Raw genomic sequence first — 20,428 nt, forward strand, 5'->3', positions numbered from 1 at the left:
GGGATAAAAAAATGACATGAAAAAGTAATGGAACAAGGGTCATGGAACAAGGGTCGTGGAACAAGGGCAATGTGCATAGGCGGATCCAGGGACCGGGAGGAGATGGCAGGCGGTGCCTGCCCGTGCCGCTCAGCTCCGCCCCCCGAGCCACAGCTGCCGCCCCGCCCCGCCCCTCCACCTCTGGTAATGTGCATAATCATCACAGGCTCACTTTAAATAGGCTTCGCGTCCCTCTCTCCCTCCCTCCCTCCCTCCCGCCCGCCCCCATGATAAAATAACCCTTTCCAGCCCACAATCTGAAAAGTGCCCTTCATGATAGAACTATTCTAAGCAGCTTTTATACTTAAAACTCAAAATGACAACACACTGTACGAACGTGAGACGACACAAAATCAAAAGCTACGAGGAGCGTCCTGCGGGCCGGCGGCCACTGTTCCCACAGTTCTCAGGCCGCGGCCATGGCGTCTTCACAACTGGACAGAGGTACTGGAAAGAGGCGGCGTGGCCACCCCAGGGCCATGGTGCCGGGCTGGCAGGGCTGCGTTCCTGCTCACTGGTGGGCCGGCAGGCCCAGCTCTCCTCCTGGCACCCTAGATGGACTCCCCGCTGAGCAGGTCCCCAGGCAGCAGCGTGTTCAGCGGGGTGGGGCTGCCGATCACCCTGCCGTCGTCAGTGCTAGGCGGCCCCCACAGGCTGCTGGAATACTGGGGCACCCCACCCCAGAGCAGGTCACTGCTCCCTTTGCCACCCAGGCACGGGGTGTTCCAGTGGGCAGTGTCGCCGCGCACCAGGCTGTGGGTACTGCCCGAGGCGCCCAGCCTTGACTGGCCACTCCCGCCGCTCGGCTGCCAGCTGGAGGTGGGCGGCAGGGCCTGGCCCTGGGCCAGGAACCGATTCACTTCCTCTTCACTGGCGAACTCGGCCAAGATAGTGGTGTTCCCCAGCACACACCTGCAACACAGAGGTCACGGGGGTCAGGCGAGCGAGCCCTAGTCCGAGGCACTGCCACCATGAAAAGGAAGCCAAGGGCCATAAGCTGCGGCTCCCCACACACGCCCTGCGGCTGGGCTGTGGCTGGGCTGGGGCAGGCGCCCACTCTGACAGGCTCGGTGTGGGGGTGTGGGGTGCGTGCTTCAGTGCACCACTAAGATGGGGGATGGTTCAGCGGCAGAGTAGCCTGTCTCCTGGGCTAAACACGGGAGCGGGGTGGGTTTGTGGGGGAGTTCATGTCCTGGTCTCGTGCCGGCTCAAGGGCAGGCCCACTTCACCGGTGTGGCCCCTTCGCCCAACCTTGCCGGTCACATGGGGCGTGTCTCTCCGTGCTATTGGGGGTGGGTGGGGGGCTCTTGTTTTGGTCACAGATGGCCCCGGGTGCGCTGGGGAGCTTCTCCTAAGGAGGGAGCCGCCATGGAAACAGCACACTCATGGAGGATGAGCTCCGCACGCTCGTTCGGATGCTCAGTCCCAGCCCCGGGCCTGGGAAGCGGCTGCGCTGGAGACAAGTGTCCCGGAGAGGAGACATTAAGGGAACTCAACATGCCTGCCTGGTGCTTACAAGCCGAGTCTCCAGACCGCCAGGTGACGCACCTCTAGCAGCTGGGGTGCCTGGCCGGAGGCCTCGAGCCCCCGCCCTCGGGGGCGGCTGAGAACTCACATGTGCAGGGACTTCTGGGCCTTGGCGGCCTCCTCCTTGGAGCTGTAGCGGACCACGGCATTGCCTTGCGTGAGGTTCAGGTGGAATGTGACCAGGGGCCCGTGCTGCAGGCACAGCGTCCGCAGGGTGGAGCCGTCGATCTGGGGGGAAGCACAGGCACCGCCTTCCTGAGCTCTCCACCACCGCACCCCAACACACTGCGCCTGCGTGGGCAGGGAACGCCGGTGCATGCGCACTCATCTCCAGTGGCTGTCTGGGGCCAGGCGCACACCTAGTGGGGATCCTTCGGTCCCGTCACGAGTCAGAATCAGGTGGAGGAAGGGCAAGGCTCCAGTTCTTGCTCTGCTCCCCCCGGCTGGAGCTTGTTCCATGGCGCCCGTGGTTTGCACAGGGCACTGGGCCTGAGGCCTTGCGGACGGCCCCTGGCCTGTGGTAGTGTAAGGGGAACAGCCAAGTCATTGTTTTCTCAAGGTACTAGGGTCTGAAGTTAGGGTCTCATGCTTGGAGACAGGGACTCCGGCCCTTTTGGCTCTTTACTGTTTCTTTTTTAGCATATGGCACAGGGGGGCCCTTGGAGGCATTTCTCTGCATGCATACAATGCATTTCATCAGCCTCCTGTTACCCCCAACACAACTCCAGTAGTTTCACTCTATTTTCATACCTGTAGACTGTCAATCAGTCTTTCACTCTCTTTCACTGTCTTTCACTCTCCTTAGCTCAGCCCCTTCCCACCTAGCAATGTAGCTCTAGTTATTTTTGAGCTAGGGTCTTGTATTTCATTCAGGCTGGACTATGATTCTATATATGCTTCCTGCTGCATGCAGCAGGAACGAGAGGCACACACCACCATACTCTCTGTTGCTGTTGAGATGGGGGGGGGGGTCTTGTGATCTTTTTGGAACTGTGATCCTTCTACTATCCACAACACCACACTCAGCTCTTGGTTGAGATGGGGTCTTGCCAACGTTCTCCCTGCTGGGTTGGCCCTGAACAGTGATCTTCCCAGTCTCTCCCTCCAAAGAGCCTGGATTACAGGCATAACCACCATCGCCTGGGTTATAGGCATAAAGCATTATCATCTGATTCTGAAGCATTTTTTTTTTTTAAATTCTGGGCCCTTTGAATTTGCTAGGAAGGTGCTTTACTGAACCACACAGATTCTTTGGCAACACTGGAGATTTGAACTCATGGCCTCATGCATTCTATGCTGGTGGAGGCATGCCTCCAGCCCTAGTTTTCACTGGTTATGTTTGAGATTAAGGTCTCACATCCTGCCCAGGCTCGTGCCTGGATCTCAATCTGCCTATTCTAGGAGCTCCATCGTAGCTGGGATGACAGGCATGTATTGCCTACCCAGCTTCTTCCTTGATGGAGTCCCATGGGCTTTTTTTTTTGCCAGGCTGGCCTGGCCATATGATCCTGCAATCTCACCTTCCACGTACCTAGCTGCGATCTCACCTTCCACGTACCTAGCTGCGATCTCACCTTCCACATGTTAACTAGCTGCAATCTCACCTTCCACGTATGTAACTAGCTGCGATCTCACCTTCCACGTACCTAGCTGCGATCTCACCTTCCACGTACCTAGCTGCGATCTCACCTTCCACGTACCTAGCTGCGATCTCACCTTCCACGTAACTAGCTGCAGTCTCACCTTCCACGTAACTAGCTGCAGTCTCACCTTCCACGTAACTAGCTGCAGTCTCACCTTCCACGTAACTAGCTGCAGTCTCACCTTCCACGTAACTAGCTGCAGTCTCACCTTCCACGTAACTAGCTGCAGTCTCACCTTCCATGTAACTAGCTGCAGTCTCACCTTCCACGTAACTAGGGCTACGGCGGGAGCCACAGGACGCCCAGCTCCACGTCTCTCTTGAATGGACAATTATATCGTAGGCAATTCTGTTTACAAAGGTAATTTTTTTCAGGGTAAATGAACAACTGAGAACAGGCCAAGTTCCTTGGCGATGTCTGCTTCTTGCTGCCTGCACTCTATTCTGTAACTCACAAATCCAATGTTTGTGGGCCCTGAACAGGCCCCAGGACAGGCATCTGCTCCAGGGGCGGAGCAGCACCTTCCGGGCCACATCCAGTGCCTTGGGGGCGCCACAGCGCCCTTCTCCCGCCTCGCCGGTGCTGTACCTGGGGTGTGAGGTTGCGCAGGACGAGCCAGCTGCTTGTTCTTCCTGAGGTGTCAGTACTCCAAGCAGAACCTGTGTGAAGGCCCAGAGGACAGGAACTGAGTTGACAGGCCCTATGGGAGCCAGGAGCCATGTTCCTGCTGTCTAACCCCAGCATCTCTGACAGACCCAGACCTCACGGTGCCCACAGGCTCTACCGTGGCCTGGGGACCCCGCCTCAGCCCAGGACGACCCAGCTGTGCCTCGAGGGGTAGGCGGAACGGGACAGGCATGGGCCACTGGGAAAGTTCTGGTCTCTACCGCAGCCTGTCTCACCCCCATTCAGAATCAAAGGACTACACTTCTGCTTGCTCATGAAACAAGTGTTGTTCTAGAATGTTCTACCTGTAGCTCTGTGAAGCCTTCAGTGCCCTAAGTCCTCAGTGCCTGGCTTTTCTCCCTCACGTTAGCCCACAGGGCTGCGGCAGCACAACAGCGTTCTCTGCAGGCTGCCGGGCTGAGTTACTTACTGGCCTGGAAAGCCCTGACGCTCCGATAGAATCTTGTGGGGAAGCAAAGACAAGAGAAACAAGGCCCTGCGTTGGCTGAGGGGGGCAGATTGCGCGTGGCAGCAATCCCCTGGCCCAGAGCAGAGCCTCTGGGACCCAGCGCACGCCCAGGGCTGAACCCGCCGGCTCTGGCTAGCTCAGCCAAGGCCCCGCCAGTCCAGGGAGCTGCTGACAGGCAGGAGCTGCTGTGTGCTTTCGTGTGGTAGAAGAAGGGGTCAGCTAGTGATAAAATGGGGAGACCCAGCCTAAGATTAGTGGTCTCATCCCTTCCTCACTTTGGGCAATGAACATCTGCCCCGAGGGCCGAGCCTCAGCAGCTTGGAGGGTCCTGTGCCCATGGCAAGACAGGAGGAAGAACTTACCCGAGGAGTAGGAGCTGGTCCAGCCGAGGGGGCTGGCACCCCAGGTGGAGGAAGGCTTGGGATTAGCTAACCCTGGAGGGGGCCTGGTAGGTGCAGTAGTGTTTCTGGGCACCTTCCACAGCTCGTGAGACAGGGAAGCTTGCGTGTGGGAGGCTGGGCCAGAGGACCAGGTTGACTTAATGTCCGACAGCTTACCTAGAAGACAGACAATGGAAAGAACATGTGCATCTGCAACCTGGGCGGAGGGGCCGCTGGCCCTGGGCGGGGCAGCAGATGCCTCCAACATCACGGACTGGAGGAAAAACACCAGCAAAGTGACCCAAAGGGAGGCCCACAGTGCACTCCGTGTTTTTGTGATTCCTTTTCTTTCCTTTTTGGGTTTTACAGAGACTGTGTTGCACAGGCTGGCTTCAAAATGCAGGGCTCAGGCAATCCTCCCGAGAAGCTGAAACTAGAGGTGTGTACCACTGTGCCCAGCCACATTCTCTTTAATTTCTGCTCAAAGATGCAGTCTGTACATCTAGCACAGGCCATGCCAGTGCTTCTGATGCATCCTCAAACAGGTAAACTTTGTCATAAGAAAACAAGCTTTGACGTTTAATCTTATTTTTTTTTGTTGGTGGCACTGGGGTTTGAACTCAGGGCCCCACACTAACCAGGTAGGGACTCCACCATTCAACCCACATCTCCAGCCTTTTTGCTCCGGTTATTCTCTGAGATAGGATCTCTCTTCTGCCAGGGCTGGCCTGGAAGTGCAATCTTTCTTATCTCTGCCTTCCGCATAGCTAGGATAACAGGTATCAGCTATGGAGTTCAGGTACTGGTTGAGATGGCCTTCCGCATAGCTAGGATGACAGGTATCAGCTATGGAGTTCAGGTACTGGTTGAGATGGGAGTCTAACTAAGGTTTTTGCCCTGGCTGGCTTCAAACTACAATTCTCCCAATCTCAGACTCCCAAGTAACTGGGTGGCTAGCATACCATCATGCTCTGCTATTGGTTAGGAGGGGTGTCTCACACTTTTCTGCCTAGCTGGCCTCAAACCACAAGCTTTGCCATCTCCCCCTCTTCGATGGGTAGGAGTCTAAGTGTGAACCACTGGCACTTGGTCAAGAAGCTCCATCTTCAGCCCAGCTCAGCAGGGCAGTTCTGATCACAGGCAGTACAGATCAGAGCAGTGTCCTTCTACACAAGCACCCTCTCCAGCAGCCACTGTAATTGCCAACGGTTCTAGAGATGCCCCTGCCCACCATACCCCACATGAATGCAGCTGAGTGTACTAACTGGCAGCAGATGCACTGTATTAGGGGAAAAAAAACAACCAAAACCCTAATTATAACCACCACCCCATCTATTCTCAGTCCCCTGCAGGACAGAACAGTGGTGGCACAGAGCTTGGCTGGGAAGGGATGCAGCTCAGTGAACGAGCACTGGATTTGGAAAGGGCATCAATGGCTAGAAAGAAAATAATCCGTCTCATTCCTTCTTTAGCACCACGCTATAAACAACATCAAAGCTGTCCTGGCATGACGAGACTTCTTAAGAAGAGAATACTTGGATACAACTTAGGTGTAGCTCAGGGCAGCACACTGGCTTAAAAGCACATGGATGGGAAGAGAAGGCTTCACAGGTGAGCTGCGTGCTTGTGTGTATGCTCACGTCATGTCCTTAAGAGTTTCAGACTCAAATTCCTTTGGACCTTTTTTTTTTTTTGGGTGCTGGGGACCAAACCCAGGGCCTTGCACATACTGGGAAAACCCTGTGCCACTGAGCCCTGTCCTCAGCCTTTGGGTTGAGAATGGGTTTCACTGTGTAAGCCAGACTGGCCTTGAGTCTATCAGTCAGTGAGCTTGTGATCCTCCTGTCTCAGCCTCCTGAGTAACAGGACATGTAACTACTATGCCGGGCATCTCTGGAGTTTCGTTGTTGTGTCAAGTCATGGGATTTGAACTCAGGGCCTGGGCACTGTCCCTGAGCACTTTTGCTCAGGGACAGTGCCACAGCTGGTGATTACTTTCCTGACCAGGCTGGCTTTGAACTGTGATCCTCAGATCTTAGCCTCCTGAGCAACTAGGATTATAGATAGGTGTGAGCCACTGGTGCTGCTCCTCTGGAGTTTTTATGACAAGTGTCCCGAGTCTGAAGAACTTGTGTGGTCTGCAGGGGTACAGGTGCATCCGGTACCACACTGACCCGAGGAGTGGAACGTGGTACCCCGGGGGTGCTGCCGGTGGGCAAGGGGATCTGCCGGCCTCTGCCCCGACGGCATGCTCAGGTAACAGCAAGTTCCAGGCTAAAGTCTCACAAACTCACTGTCTTCCAGCTAGGTCTGCACATGGCGTGAGGAGATTTACCTCCAGGCTGCAAGGGTCCAGCAGCTGTGCTGGCAAGGCCCCCACTCAGCACCTCACCTCACAGCCTTCCAGCTGACAACAGGGCTCAGGGACTGGCAGGAAAAGCTGGGCCTATGATTGCTTGGGGAAAGAAAGAAAACGCTACCTGCACGAGGAGGCCCGACCATACCTGCAGCGCTGGGCGCGGGCGCAATGCTGCTCAACGAGCCGCTGCAGCCGGAGGCACTGAGCGGCCAGGCACTGGAGGAAGGCAGCGCGGCGTTCTGAGAGCATGGTGGGGAGGACCCTGCAGAACCAAACACGGCACTAAGAGAGGGGCAGCAGGCGTGTGGTGAGCAGCTCTTAGAGTGAGGGGCTTGGCACGCCCGCCTCTTCCTGAGCAGCCGCTGCTGGGGAAGCCTGGACAGAGCTGTGGCATGGGGAGGAAGTAGGAGTCCCCTTGGTCTGAGTCCTGCAGCCCGTCAGAGAGGCCTGCACCGGATCTTCTAGAAATTCCAGCGGGCTGAGGTGGCACAGGGCAGGCACTGGCTAATGCCAAGTTAAGTCACCGGGGGAGGGGAGAGGATTGCCATTGGCTGGTCTAACACAGCTGAAGGACCACGGTGACTTACCTTTCCAAGAAGGATAAAAATGCAAACAAAGGGCAACCTCCCTCATCCTTACATAGCCACAGGATGTGTCAAGTTTTTCAATGTGAGTTTAGCACGGCACCGAGAGTGCTCTTGCGAGGCAAAGCAGTAGTGTAGGCCTGCCTCCACGTGCTGGGTGTGGGAGCTCAGGCCTCCCGTCCTGTGCCCCAGCCCTGCCCATGAGGCCCGGCTGGCCCTGGCCTGTCACTCTCTCACACGCCCGAAAGACACTAAGCTGCTGTGGCACATCGAGTGGAGGAGAGGTGACAGTCTGGTCAGAAGCAGGGCACCAGAGCTTCTAACTTGGGACATGCGCACAGCTGGGCTGTCTAGCTCACTACTACACACACCATCTGCAGCTCTGGGTGGTGCCTGGCAGGCATGCAGTGGCCTCCTGGCTGCTGGCTGCCCATGACCACAGCACCTCACCCCCGCCCCCCCAGGGCTAGCCCCTATCAGAACACCACATGGCTTCAATTTAAAAGCCCGGAGGCTTCCCCGACAGCCTCAAGCCTCAGCTGCCTTTCTCTCATTTACCCCACGATACCACTGTCAGTACACAAGATCCCAGGCATGCTCCGCTGGCCCTGGGTGGTGTTTCCTTTTGCTTATGTGGTGCTGAGGAATCGAACCCAGGGCCTCAGGCATGCAAGGCAAGTGCTCTACCACTGAGCCACCTTCCCAGCCCCGTTGTTTCCTTGTTAACGATTAATAGCAGAGTGAAATCTTGTTCACAGAAGCAGTTTCCCTTCCAGACCATAACAGACGCTGCACAGCAGCCTCCACCGTGCTCCTCCTGGGCACTCGCTTCTCAGGTTCAATCTGAAGTAGCATCTAGCAAGACTGGGCTGATGGAGACACTTTCTCCCGGGCACTCTACCAATGAGCTATGCACCCAGATTTTCTTTCTTTGCTTTTTTTTGTGTGTGTGTTGGTTTTTTTTGTTTTTTTTGTTTTTTTTTTTTTTGGGTCCAGTCGTGGAGCCTGAACTCTGGTCCTGGGTGCTGTCCCTCAGATCTTCAGCTCAAGGCTAGCGCTCTACCACTTGAGCCACAGTGCCACTTCCGGCTTTTTTCTTTTTGCTTATGTGGTGCTGAGGAATCGAACCCAGGGCCTCAGGCATGCAAGGCAAGCGCTCTACCACTGAGCCACCTTCCCAGCCCCTGTGTTGGTTATTTTTGAGATAAGGTCTTGTTTCCTGCCTGGGCACTTGCCTGGAAAGTCATCTACATAGTTATGCTTCTCACTGTAGCTGGGATGGCATACATGTACCGTCACGCGTTGCTTCTGTTGAGATGGAGTTGTGAATTTTTCTGCCCAGGATGCCCCAGAACTGCAGTGCTTCTGACCTCAGCCTCCCACAATGCTAGAAGGCGCCTGTCACTGAGCCATGGGTCGGGAAGGGGGTCTGGGAGGCATGCTGGACTGGTGTAGAACCTTCATCTTCCTTATCTCAGCCTCTCAAGTAGTTAGGATTACAGATGTGAGTCACCATGCTCGGCCTGGTATGAATTTTTTTTTTTTTTTTTGGTCAGTTGTAGGGCCTGAACTCTGGGCCTGGGCGCTGTCCCTCAGCTCTTTAGCTCAAGGCTAGCGCTCTACCACTTGAGCCACAGCACCACTTCCGGCTTTTTTCTTTTTGCTTATGTGGTGCTGAGGAATTGAACCCAGGGACTCACGCATGCAGGGCAAGCGCTCTACCACTGAGCCACCATTAGCCCAGAGCCAACATACTCAATTAAAAACAGAAAATTCCACAGTAAACAGATGTAAAGCAAGCCACTGTCAAGAGAACTGTGGGTATTCCTCACTGTCTTTCTTCATCTCTGCACTTCAGATCAAGCTGATCACTCAGTGACACAATGGCCTTAGTGGCTGGGAGTTGAGCTGGGTCCAGGGCCTCCAGTAGAGCCACCTGGCTGCTAGGTGCAGAGGTGCAGCGCTGTGGCTGGCAGTGGGCCAGTGGCATGCAGTGGTGAGTCACTCTTGCTGTGTCACTCTGGGTGACAGAGGAGGCACTTTGTGGCCTTCAACATCTAGGACCCAACTGCTCTATTACCCACTGTCAGTGACAAACCCTGATACAATCCCTACACAGCCCCGAGGGTCCCAGAACATAGGCTCAGGGCTCCCCAGGGACTGAGCTAGAGACTTGGTGAGAAGATATGACCACAGGACACACCTGGAGCCGTGCCAGTCCGCCCAGGCTGTAGCACGTGCAGCAGAGCTCCCAGTCACTTGACATGATGCTGGCTGATTTCTTCAATGACAGACTGGGTTTCAATTGCTTATCTTGATGACTGATGTCTCCTTTCCCTTTCCTTTCCTCTCTTGGAGGACTGAACTCAGAACCTCTTGATTGCCCACTGGAGATGCCTCTAGTCTCCTTGGTTATTTTTGAGGTAGAGTTTCTCACCTTACATCTGGGCTACAGTCTTCCTTTATGTTTTCCCAGTAGCTGGGCTCATAGTCATCCACCACTGTGACCAGTCATTAGTTGAGATGGAATCTCACGTACTTCTTTTTGCCTCAGCTGTCCTTGAACTGGAAGTGTAATCCCTGGATATCCACCTCTCAAGCAGCCAGGATTACAGGCCTAAGCCACTGTGCCAGCATTTTTCTTTCTTTACTGGTACTGAGTTTGGAATGCAGGGCCTCAGGTGCTCTACCACTTGAGCTACTCTGCCTGTTTCTTGGGCTTACATTCTGTTGTGCCAGAGGGCCATCTCCATTATTGAGCAAGTACAGAACTAGAAGATAACTGCTCAGCTTTCCAGAGTTTGTATGTTTCTCTGCCTGTTCCCAGGCTGCCAGGGGTCCACGGACCCGCGGTCACTCCATCAGAGATGTGCTCAGAGCCTCACTTCTCCCCACTGCTCCTAACGCTTGTGTCAGCAGAACCCTGACCGCAGGTCTCCATGATTCTGTTCAGCGATGGTCACGGGTGACAAGCATGAGGGCTGGGTCTCTTAGTTTTAGCGTTTGCGTTACTCTGTCCCTGCCACCTCCCTCAGGCTTCTGTTTCTGTGTCTCATTTTTGTTCCTAACAGCAGGGGCACTTGGAATGCCCAAAAAGCAGCTGCATCACCCAAGAAATGCAGTGTCAGAGGAAGGGCCATCTGTACTTAGGTAGGCCTCCGTCGATACCAGACATGTTCAGAAACTGCCTGTTTTTAGGAACTGGAAGGGCAAACACCTGACCCCTGCAGGTCATGTTCTTTTTTTTTTTTTTTTTTGGTCCAGTCGTGGGGCCTGAACTCTGGGCCTGGGCGCTGTCCCTCAGCTCTTCAGCTCAAGGCTAGCTCAAGCCACAGTGCCACTTCTGGCTTTTTTCTTTTTGCTTATGTGGTGCTGAGGAATCGAACCCAGGGCCTCAGGCATGCAAGGCAAGCACTCTACCACTGAGCCACCTTCCCAGCCCCAAAATCATCATGCTTTTTCTTTTGCGTATGTGGTGCTGAGGAATCGAACCCAGGGCCTCAGACATGCAAGGCAAGCGCTCTAGCACTGAGCCACCTTCCCAGCCTCATGTTCTTAGTAGAAACATAAATCCAGATTTCTAGAACTATGCGTGGCCTTCAGGAGTGACAAGGACCCCTGGACATCTCACTCTACTTCTGTCCTCAAATCACTGGAGATAACTCTTCCATGCACTGTGCTGGCCAGGAGCCGGTGGAGCCGAGTTCTGTGCAGGGCTGTCTAGCCACAAAGCTCCGCCCACCACTTCGTGAGCATCCTGAACTCTGACAGAGGATGTGTGTACCAAGATGTGTGCTAGAAAGAAGCCCTGGACAGACTCTTTGTGGAAAGGAAAAACAGATCAGATGGATGAGTAAACACAGGGACAATTGCTTTTTAGTTTGAAGGAATTTCAAATGGAAATCTTTTCATTAAAAAGCTAAGGTTAGGAATCAGTGCTGTGGTTCAAGTGGTAGAGCACTAGCCTTGAGCACAAAGAAGTTCAGAGACAGCACCCAGACCCAGAGTTCAAGCCCTATAACCGACAACAATAAAATAAAACATAAAGCTAAGGTTAATATGGCGATGCTACAATGTAATGCTTAAGAATGATACAAAATGATATATGGGTTGAGCATTGCTATCTAACAATCAAATCAAGAAGACTTTCTGACTTCATGCTGGCACATTTTGGGTGTTCAACTGGAAGAGGCCATGCGAATATCCACAACTGGAAAAGCTCCAAAATCTATGCTTCAAAGTACATAAATGAAGCACAAAAGTGCCCAGAGCTATTCTCCACCTTCCACACACTCATAGACCACCGTGTCTCTTGTCTGTAGAGACAAGGCCCCTGCCAACTGTGTCTGAAGATCATTCCTACCATGCCAGTGCCAGCCCCTCTGCAGGAGCCTGGAGAACTGCTCCCCTTCCTCCCCCCTCCAAAAGGCAGAGCAGCCTCTCCTCACCTCCACTCTTTAGGAGGTAGCGGTTGACATCCTGGATGGTGGTGTTGATGGTAGGCCCGGTAGGGACACTGCCAGGAGTGACATCAGGGTCATTCTCAGGATCGATATTCTGAAGCCCTTTCCACGGAACTCCAGGGTGAAATTCTGTTTGTGGAAATCAAAACAAGGTGCATACTGAAACACCATCACATTGCCTTATGATATTCTATCACGTATCTATCTATCTATCTATCTATCTATCTATCTATCTATCTATCTATCAATCATAGGACTAGGGGTTGAACTCAGGGCCTTCTACATTTGCTCAACTTTTTCCCCTCATGGCTGACAGTTACTTGCTGTGCAGCTTTATGCTGGTTAACTGGAAATGAGAGTCTCCCAGACTTTTCTGCCCAGGCTGGCTTTGAATTGCAATCCTCAGATCCCTGTCTTCTGTAACCTATGATTACAAGTATGAGTTACCAGCACTTGGTTCCATGACATTTCCTTGAGCAAAAGAAGCTCAGGAGCCGGGTGCTGGTGGCTCACGCCTGTAATCCTAGCTACTCAGGAGGCTGAGATCTGAGGATCGCGGTTCAAAGCCAGCCCGGGCAGGAGAGACCGTGAGACTCCTATCTCCAATAAACCACCAGAAAACCGGAAGTGGCGCTGTGGCTCAAGTGGTAGAGCACTCGCCTTGAGCTGAAGAGCTTAGGGACAGCGCCCAGGCCCAGAGTTCAAGCCCCACGACCGACAAAAAAAAAAAAAAAAGAAGGGGCTGGGAAGATAGCTCAGCGGTAGAGTGCATGCCTTGCAAGCATGAAGCCCTGGGTTTGATTCCTCAGCACCACATAAACAGAAAAAGCCGGAAGTGGCGCTGTGGCTCCAGTGGTAGAGAGCTAGCCTTGAGCTGAAGAGCTGAGGGACAGCGCCCAGACCCAGAGTTCAGGCCCCATGACCGGCAAAAAAAAACCCAAAAACCAAAAACCAAAAAACAAACAAACAAACAAACAAAAAAAGAAGCTCAGGAACAGTGCCCAGGACCTGAGTTCAATCCCAGGACTGGAAAAAAAAAAAAAAAACCAAATTTCCTGCTTATGTAAATTAAAAAAGATTAATCTGATAATTAACTCCAGGCAGGCACATTTTATTTTATGTTTTTTATTTATTTTTATTTTATTTTTTATTTGTTTGGGTCCAGTCATGGGGCCTGAACTCTGGGCCTGGGCGCTGCCCCTCAGCTCTTCAGCTCTACCACTTGAGCCACTGCCAGCTTTTTCTGCTTATGTGGTGCTGAGGAATCGAACCAAGGGCCTCAGGCATGCAAGGCAACCGCTCTACCACTGAGCCACCTTCCCAGCCCTCAGGCAGGCACATTTTAGGAGAGAGAGAGAGAGAGAGAGAGAGAGAGAGAGAGAGAGAGAGAGAGAGAGAGAGAGAGAGAGAGAGAGAGAGAGAGAGAGAGAGAGAGAGAGAGAGAGAGAGAGTGTGTGTGTGTGTGTGTGTTTTGACACTAAAGCTTGAGCTCAGGGCCTAGGTGCTACCTTTTAGCTATTTTATCCAAGTGTGCTATCATTTGAGCCATAGCTCCATTTCTAGCTTTTTGCTACCTAACTGGAAACAGAGTTTCATGTCTAGGCTTGCATTGAACGGTGATTCTCAGCCTCCTGAGCAGCTAGGATTATAGGTATGAGCCACTGGGGTCCAGCTAGAAGCTCTCTAATTACATCACTCCCTCTTTGGAACAAAGCGGAAGCAGGTATGACAGCCACCACACTAGGATCTGAATGCTTCTACCAGGTGGGATGTAGAGCCTGTTCCCTACTTTCTGTCACCTTCACCCTTCAGTTGAACAATACTTGATGCCAACTGTACCTCAAATTGATGCCAAAGCCATAGGCTTCCAGAGCCCTTAGTGCAGACTCCAGTACTCTCAGCACTAATCTCTCCCAGGCGTGGGACATGGTTAACACTGCTATTATTCACAAGTGTTGCTGTGTGGACTTACCTGGGGGCCAGTTGATACTAGAGCCGTTTGAGATTTTATCACTGTCAGATTTGGCACGTGACCAGCTATGGGGAACAGCTACGGGAGGACTGGCTGGCGAGTCGTTGTTTTGGATTAAATCGTACCGGCCATAGGAGTCTTCAATGGAGGACTTACCAGGAGGCCCGATACTTAGACCTCCAGGGATAGCACCTGTGCAACGACAAGAAGCAACAGCATGAACATTCCCCACAGAGGCTCCATGAAGGCCTCCAGCTTCTAAGGCCTCATCCTGTTCAGAGTGACATGAACTGAGACATGGTCTGTCAAGGCTTCTCATGAACCAGAACCAGTGGCTGCTACAGTTAGCCCAAGTGTCGTCCTTGGAAGACCAAAACATTTTTTTTCTTTTCCTTTTGGTGCTGATATTAGGGCTTGAACTCAGGGCCTCAAGCTCTTGATCAGCTGGTGCTCTACCACTTGAACTGTGCCTCCAGTTTTAATTTTTTTTTTCCTGGTTAACTGGAGATAAGAGTCTGGCAGATTTATCTGCCTGAACTGGCTCATAACCATGATCCTCAGATCTTGGGCCTTCTGAGCAGCTGGATTTACAGGCATGAGCCACTGACAGCCAGCTCCAAAACTTGTTTTCCCCTTAAGTGTTGGGTGAGACAAGTTCTTCACCATTGCTGCATCCGCAGCTCAAGTATTACCAATCACATACCATAATCCTTTTCCTTTCATAGCGCTTGGAATAAATCCCAGGGTTTTATGCAAGACAACCAGCCTGCACTGAGCTACCAAAACTATCCCAGAGTGGTTTTAATTTGTGAAGCTGGAAATTTACTTCAAAAAAAAAAAAAAAAAAAAAGAAGAGGCAGGCACCAGTGGCGGTAATTCTAGCTACTCAGGAGGTTGGTTCAAAGCCAGCCTGGGTAGGAAAGTCTGTGAAATTCTTACTTCCAATTAACCACCAGAAAAGTGGAAGTGGCGTGTGGCTCAAGGGGGAGAGTACAGCCTTAAATGAAAAAGTCAAGTGAGAGCACAAGGCCCTGAGTTCAAGCCCCAGTACTGGCACAAAACAAAAAGACGGGGTCTTATGTAGGTCAAGCTAGTCTTCAACTCCTGGGCTCAAGAGATCATTCTGCCTCAGCCTCCCGATTACTTGGGACTATTGGTGTGCCACTGTGTCCAGCAAACATTCTTTGTGTAGCACTAAAGATCAGACCCAGGGCATTGCTCAACCACTGAGCTATACCATTTGCCTAGCTAGAAATCTCTGTGTAGCACTGGAGGCTGCCCATAATAAAGCCTTTTTGGGGATGATGTCTTTGTTCACTGTTGACTCCTTGCCCTCCATTCCTGCATGTGCCGCTCTCACTATAGAACATTTATTGACTAAACCAGTCTGTCCTGAGTCAAGGCTCTCTTCTGCCATGTACTCCTATAATTCTAGCTACTCAGGAGGCTGAGATCTGAAGATCATGGTTCAAAGCCAGCCCAGGCAAGAAAGGCCATGAGACTCTTATCTCCAATTAACCACCAGAAAACCAGAAATGGTGTTGTGGCTCAAGTGGTAGTGTGCTTGCTTTGAGCTAAAGAGCACAGGGACTGCCCAGGCCCAGAGTTCAAGCCCCATGGCTGATCAAAAACAAAGTGTGATTACTTATGTTGAACATTTTTCCTTTTTCCCCTCTTTTATAAACATTTACTTTTCCATTTGTGTCTTATTTTTAGTGTGTGTGAATATGCACGTGTGTGGTACACTAAGGCTTTAACTCAGAGCCTCGTGCTCTCAACTGGCTTTTTTTTTTTTTGGGTCAGTTGTAGAGCCTGAACTCTGGGCCTGAGTGCTGTCTGTCAGCTCTTCAGCTCAAGGCTAACACTCTACCACTTGAGCCACAGCGCCACTTCCAGCTTTTTCTGCTTATGTGGTGCTGAGGAATCAAACCCAGGGCCTCGTGAATGCAAGGCAAGCACTGTACCACTGAGCCACCTTCCCAGCCCCTTGATTGCCTTTTTGTGCTCATGGCCTGTACTCTACCTTTGAACCACACCTCTAGCTCTGGCTTTTTGCTGACTCAAATTTGTCTGTCTGGGCTGGCTTTGAACCTCAATCCTCAGATCTCAGTCTCTCAGCCTCCTGAGTAGGGATTACAGGTGTGAACCACCAGATTGAACCATCACCTGGCAGACTTTTTTTTTTTAAATAGAGAAATACAAAAATATAAGTAAAACATATAGGATATGACCTATATTCTTTGCAGTTCTAGGACATGTTCAATGATTTCTGATTTTGTAGCTAAGATCTGAGTGAGGTTCAAGAAGTGTGGCCTGGGGGCTGTGGTAGAGTGCTTGCCTAGCATGCATGAAGCCCTGGGTTTGATTCCTCAGTACCACGAACAGAGAAAAAGCTTAAAGTGGCACTGTGGCTCAAAGTGGTAGAGCGCTAGCCTTGAGCAAAAGAAGCTCAGGGACAGTGCCCAGGCCCTGAGTTTAAGCCTCAGGACTGGCGAAAAAAACCCCACAAAAACTAAAACAAAACAAACAGGAAGTGTGGCCTGTGTGTAATGAGATCTTAGGTACTTTGGAATATTTTTACTCAACTCTCACTGCTAGATTCACAGAAATAGAAACAGACAAAACAAGTATGCTGCACTTTAGTGGTATCGGTGGATAGATGAGCAGTGCACTGTAGCACGGCGGTGCAGCCCGGACGCACCATGCTTGCCAGGATTCTGATCCAGAGGAGAAGCAGCGCCGGATAAATTATCCATGGAGTTGGGGTGTGTCCACTGGGGGAGACGTGACTGGGACGGAGATGGGTCCTTCACAGACAAGCCACTGGTCATATCCATGCTGCTGACATTCACGTTTGGGTTAAGTCCAGCTGGAAACAGAGATGCCGTTAGGGTTGGCCTGCTCCTCCTCTGGTTCTGAAAGCCCCCTGGAGTCAACCTCAATGTCAGCACAGTCACAACCACAAACTTCCACAGCAACTTCAAAGAGGGTGAAAAGGACCTTTGTGTACCTTCCCTATCTATGTATGTATGTGCACACAGAATATTTGGCTGCATGTATTTATGTTATATACAAGTATATAAACAGAAAGGAACAGTGTTCTCTAATTAAGGTGAAATGCTTATCCTCTTCCATTAAGTACACCTCAGGATTCTCTTTCGGTGTTGCCTGCCGAGTAAACTCGGTTATGCAGCTACCTGGTGGTATCCACTGAGGAGCAGAGCGGGGCCAGGGATGGGGGGCTTCCTTCTGGATTTTGAGGTACCTTGTGGGTACCACCAGGCAGAGAATTAGTTGGCTCTGAAGGAGTTTATGAGCCTCACACTAAACAACTTGTAAGAGCTGAATGAACTATTTGGGGGCAAGGGTGCGGCTAGCAGTTGCCCTGGGGGCTTTGCCATGGCCCTGAAGCTGACATAGAGGACCTGACAGGGAGCGCTGCCAAGTGCTCAGACAGGCAGCTCCCGCACTGCACACGCCCTGTACTGCTGTCCCCCACATACACAGGCATGTCATGCAGCACAGCAAAGGGCACCAAGAGATGAGGAGGAGAAAGAACCTTTTGGTTCTCCACTTTAAGTCAAGGACTAGAAATTCAAATATCAAAAGGAGGGCCTGGGCACTGTCTCTGAGCTTTCTGGCTTAAGGCTAGCGGTCTACAACTTGAGCCACACCTCTGCTTCCAGCTTTTTGGTGGTTAATTGGAGATAAGAGTCTCACAGGCTTTCCTGTTCAGGCTGGCTTCAAACCATGATTCTCAGCTCTCACCTTCCAGAGAAGCTAGGATTACAAACATAAGCCCCTGATACCCAGCCTACTTTTTTTTTTAATGGTGCTGGGTTGCAACAGTGGACCTGTGCAGACTAGGCAAGCACTCTATCACTAAGGTACATCTTCCCAGTCTTTCAAAAGACAGGTTCTTGTCATGTAGTCCAAGCTGAACTTGAACTCTCTATACTCCTGTGTCTGCTTACCAAATGCCTGTATTACAGACATATGTCACCAAGCCCAGCTTCAAGGGTGCTAATTTAAAAGCCTTTAAGTATTTGTGTCAGTCACGCAATGGGTGCTCTGAAACGGTTCTACTGTTCCACTGCAAAGCAGCCTCAGGAAACTCGCGCTCTGGTGTGTTTAGGGCTGCACATTCAGTGACAGTGACTGGCCGACACAGGGACTTCCAGGCAGCCTGCTATCCAGCATGGCTTGTAATAAGCCCACAGGAGACTCACCAAGAGGGTAGGGAGCAAAGGTGTTGGGTGAAGACTGCTGCTCTTTGGTCTGCAGGTCAGGTAGGCCGGGAGCCTGGGGGTGGGGAGGGAAGCTGTCCATGGCCGATTTGCCTGCAGAGGGGTGCAGAGACAGGTGCGGCGGGGGAGGCGGAGGCTGCTTCACAAGCAGGGCCTGGGCCAGCTGGCGCTGGTGCTGCTGGATCTGCTGCTGCAGATTGGTGATTGTGCGTGCAACCTGGTAGGTGGAGACACATGCACTTTAGCTGGGTGCGTGGGGATACGCAAGGCCTTCCTTTTCCACTGGGCTAGCCTCCACTCAAACCTAGCTAGCTCCAGGACTTCCCCAAAGCGGAGACTCAGCTGGAGAAAAGTCAGTAACCTCTCAGCTCATCAGCTGGGCCCTGTCTATCAGGGAAAATGACCGCTAGCAACAGAAGCTAGTACGGCAACACCTACTTGCTGCTCCTGTTGTCTCATGGGTCCGGAAACATTACGCTGGGCCTGTAACATCTGCTGCTGGATTTGTAAACGTTGGTAAGCCTGTTGAGAGAAAAGTCACAGAACTGTAAGGAAATGCCCCTCAGACAACAGATGCGTCCATCAGAAGACTGCAACAGGCTGCCAAGCAGAGTACGAAACAGCTCTGAATCCCTTAGGGCCCCGTGCTTGGCTCTGCCAGCAGCAGGGAACTACAGCAGCTGAGAGGCTGAAGCAGGTAACGCTCCAGACCTGGTAGGGTAACCACAGAGCTCTGTGCAGGGAGGGCAAAGGCTACTGCTGGTGGCTATCACAGGATTGTTTTCTTACAACACAGATTTCTAGGGACATTTTGGCAAGCATACATTAAGACAGAATGGAAACAGAGGTAGAGATGGCACCATTAGAAATGCCTCTACTGCCAGGCCTGTCTCATGCCTTTGCTTCACGAATCCCTAGAGGCCCTAAGGCCTAATAAACTTCATTTCTGCAGTATTTCTAGGAAAAGACTTAAGAATTCACCATGTTCTTGGTGTCTTCCACACCACAGGGACCAAAAACCTGTTCCACACTGAAAGGTCTAGCAGGTCTGCTCCACCCTCAGCTGCTCCCAGTCAGGAGGCAGTAGGCTGGCAGCACTGCCATGAGCAAGTGTGAGCCTGGCTTAAGTGAACCCTTGCCTAGCTCGGTGTCCCCTTCCTTATTGCCTTCCAAGGTGCAGGGGTCTCCTGCTGCTGTGAAGGCAGACTGTAGTGTAACCACGGGCTGGCTCTAGTTGCAGCATCTCCCGTGTGTGTCTCCTCTGTTACGAGTCAAGACACAGCGGAGGGCGAGGCCACATCTAGCACTGAGCCCTTCAGGAAAGCAAGGACATGTGCAGCTGCGAGGGAGGCTGCCCTCTAGACCTCTTCCCATGGTCCCCTGCTACTTACTGAAAAGCCAGACACTCAATAAAGCATGCCTACAGCCAGCACAGCGGGGCGGGGGACTCCCAAGGACACACAGCGAAGGTTTCATGTCAGAGGATTCATGTGCTGGACTCTTCACTTTTCCCCTACTTACTTTTCCTTTCCCTCATGACTCCTTTTCATTTTCCAGACAATGAAGTTGCTGGATAAGATATCTAAATAAGTCAAGTGTCCATACATAAAAAATAAAACCATATACTTGGCCCTTTAATTCTTATAAATTCGGTGTGTGTCTAGAGACGATAGCATGGCGTTTTATGGTAAAAGCAATTAAGTTGGTTAAAACTTAAAATTCCAATTATGTTGAATGCTCAGATTTTAGAGAATAATTGAGTCATTTCAGCTGTTCTCAATGGGGACTCTATAAGAGAGTTAAGTTTGATATTTAAAGAACTTAGTAGTGTTTGGGCCTGTGACCCTGAGAGAGTGAGAAAACAGTTACTGAAATAGTGTGTGTATGCATCTGTCCTGGAGGGTCCAATGAGAAACGCTGGTTGAGAGTTCAAGGCCAGGTTATATGCCTGGACACTAGTCACCTCCTATGAAGGCGCCAAAACTTTACACAGCTCAGTGAAAGCACTGCTGAGTGAAAAACTCACTCTTACTCGTAAGTCACAACAACCATGTGTGCAGCAAAGGTACTAGAACTTGG

General features: G+C 51.8%; 1 protein-coding gene across 11 annotated transcripts in view; it reads right to left on the reverse strand.

Moving 5' to 3' along the window:
* Window positions 1-269: 269 nt before the first annotated feature.
* The window catches only part of Tnrc6c (trinucleotide repeat containing adaptor 6C), a 112,505-nt gene continuing 92,346 nt past the window's right edge, over window positions 270-20,428 (reverse strand). For 8 of the 11 annotated variants that reach the window (XM_069992900.1, XM_069992906.1, XM_069992902.1 and 5 more), the window contains 10 exons: window positions 18,788-18,871; window positions 18,332-18,566; window positions 16,804-16,971; window positions 14,103-14,294; window positions 12,116-12,259; window positions 7,229-7,345; window positions 4,707-4,901; window positions 3,798-3,868; window positions 1,655-1,794; window positions 270-951 (listed from right to left, as the gene is read on the reverse strand). In XM_069992900.1, coding sequence (XP_069849001.1) covers window positions 591-951; window positions 1,655-1,794; window positions 3,798-3,868; window positions 4,707-4,901; window positions 7,229-7,345; window positions 12,116-12,259; window positions 14,103-14,294; window positions 16,804-16,971; window positions 18,332-18,566; window positions 18,788-18,871 — 1,707 coding nt within the window. In that variant the 3' untranslated portion in view covers window positions 270-590. The remainder of the gene's footprint in view (window positions 952-1,654; window positions 1,795-3,797; window positions 3,869-4,706; window positions 4,902-7,228; window positions 7,346-12,115; window positions 12,260-14,102; window positions 14,295-16,803; window positions 16,972-18,331; window positions 18,567-18,787; window positions 18,872-20,428) is intronic. The other 3 variants (XM_069992905.1, XM_069992903.1, XM_069992904.1) reach the window with 1 other exon arrangement.

This window comes from Dipodomys merriami, unplaced genomic scaffold (assembly GCF_024711535.1).
Source record: "Dipodomys merriami isolate MVZ:Mamm:240054 unplaced genomic scaffold, mDipMer1.0.p SCAF_42, whole genome shotgun sequence".
Taxonomy (NCBI): Eukaryota; Metazoa; Chordata; class Mammalia; order Rodentia; family Heteromyidae; genus Dipodomys; species Dipodomys merriami.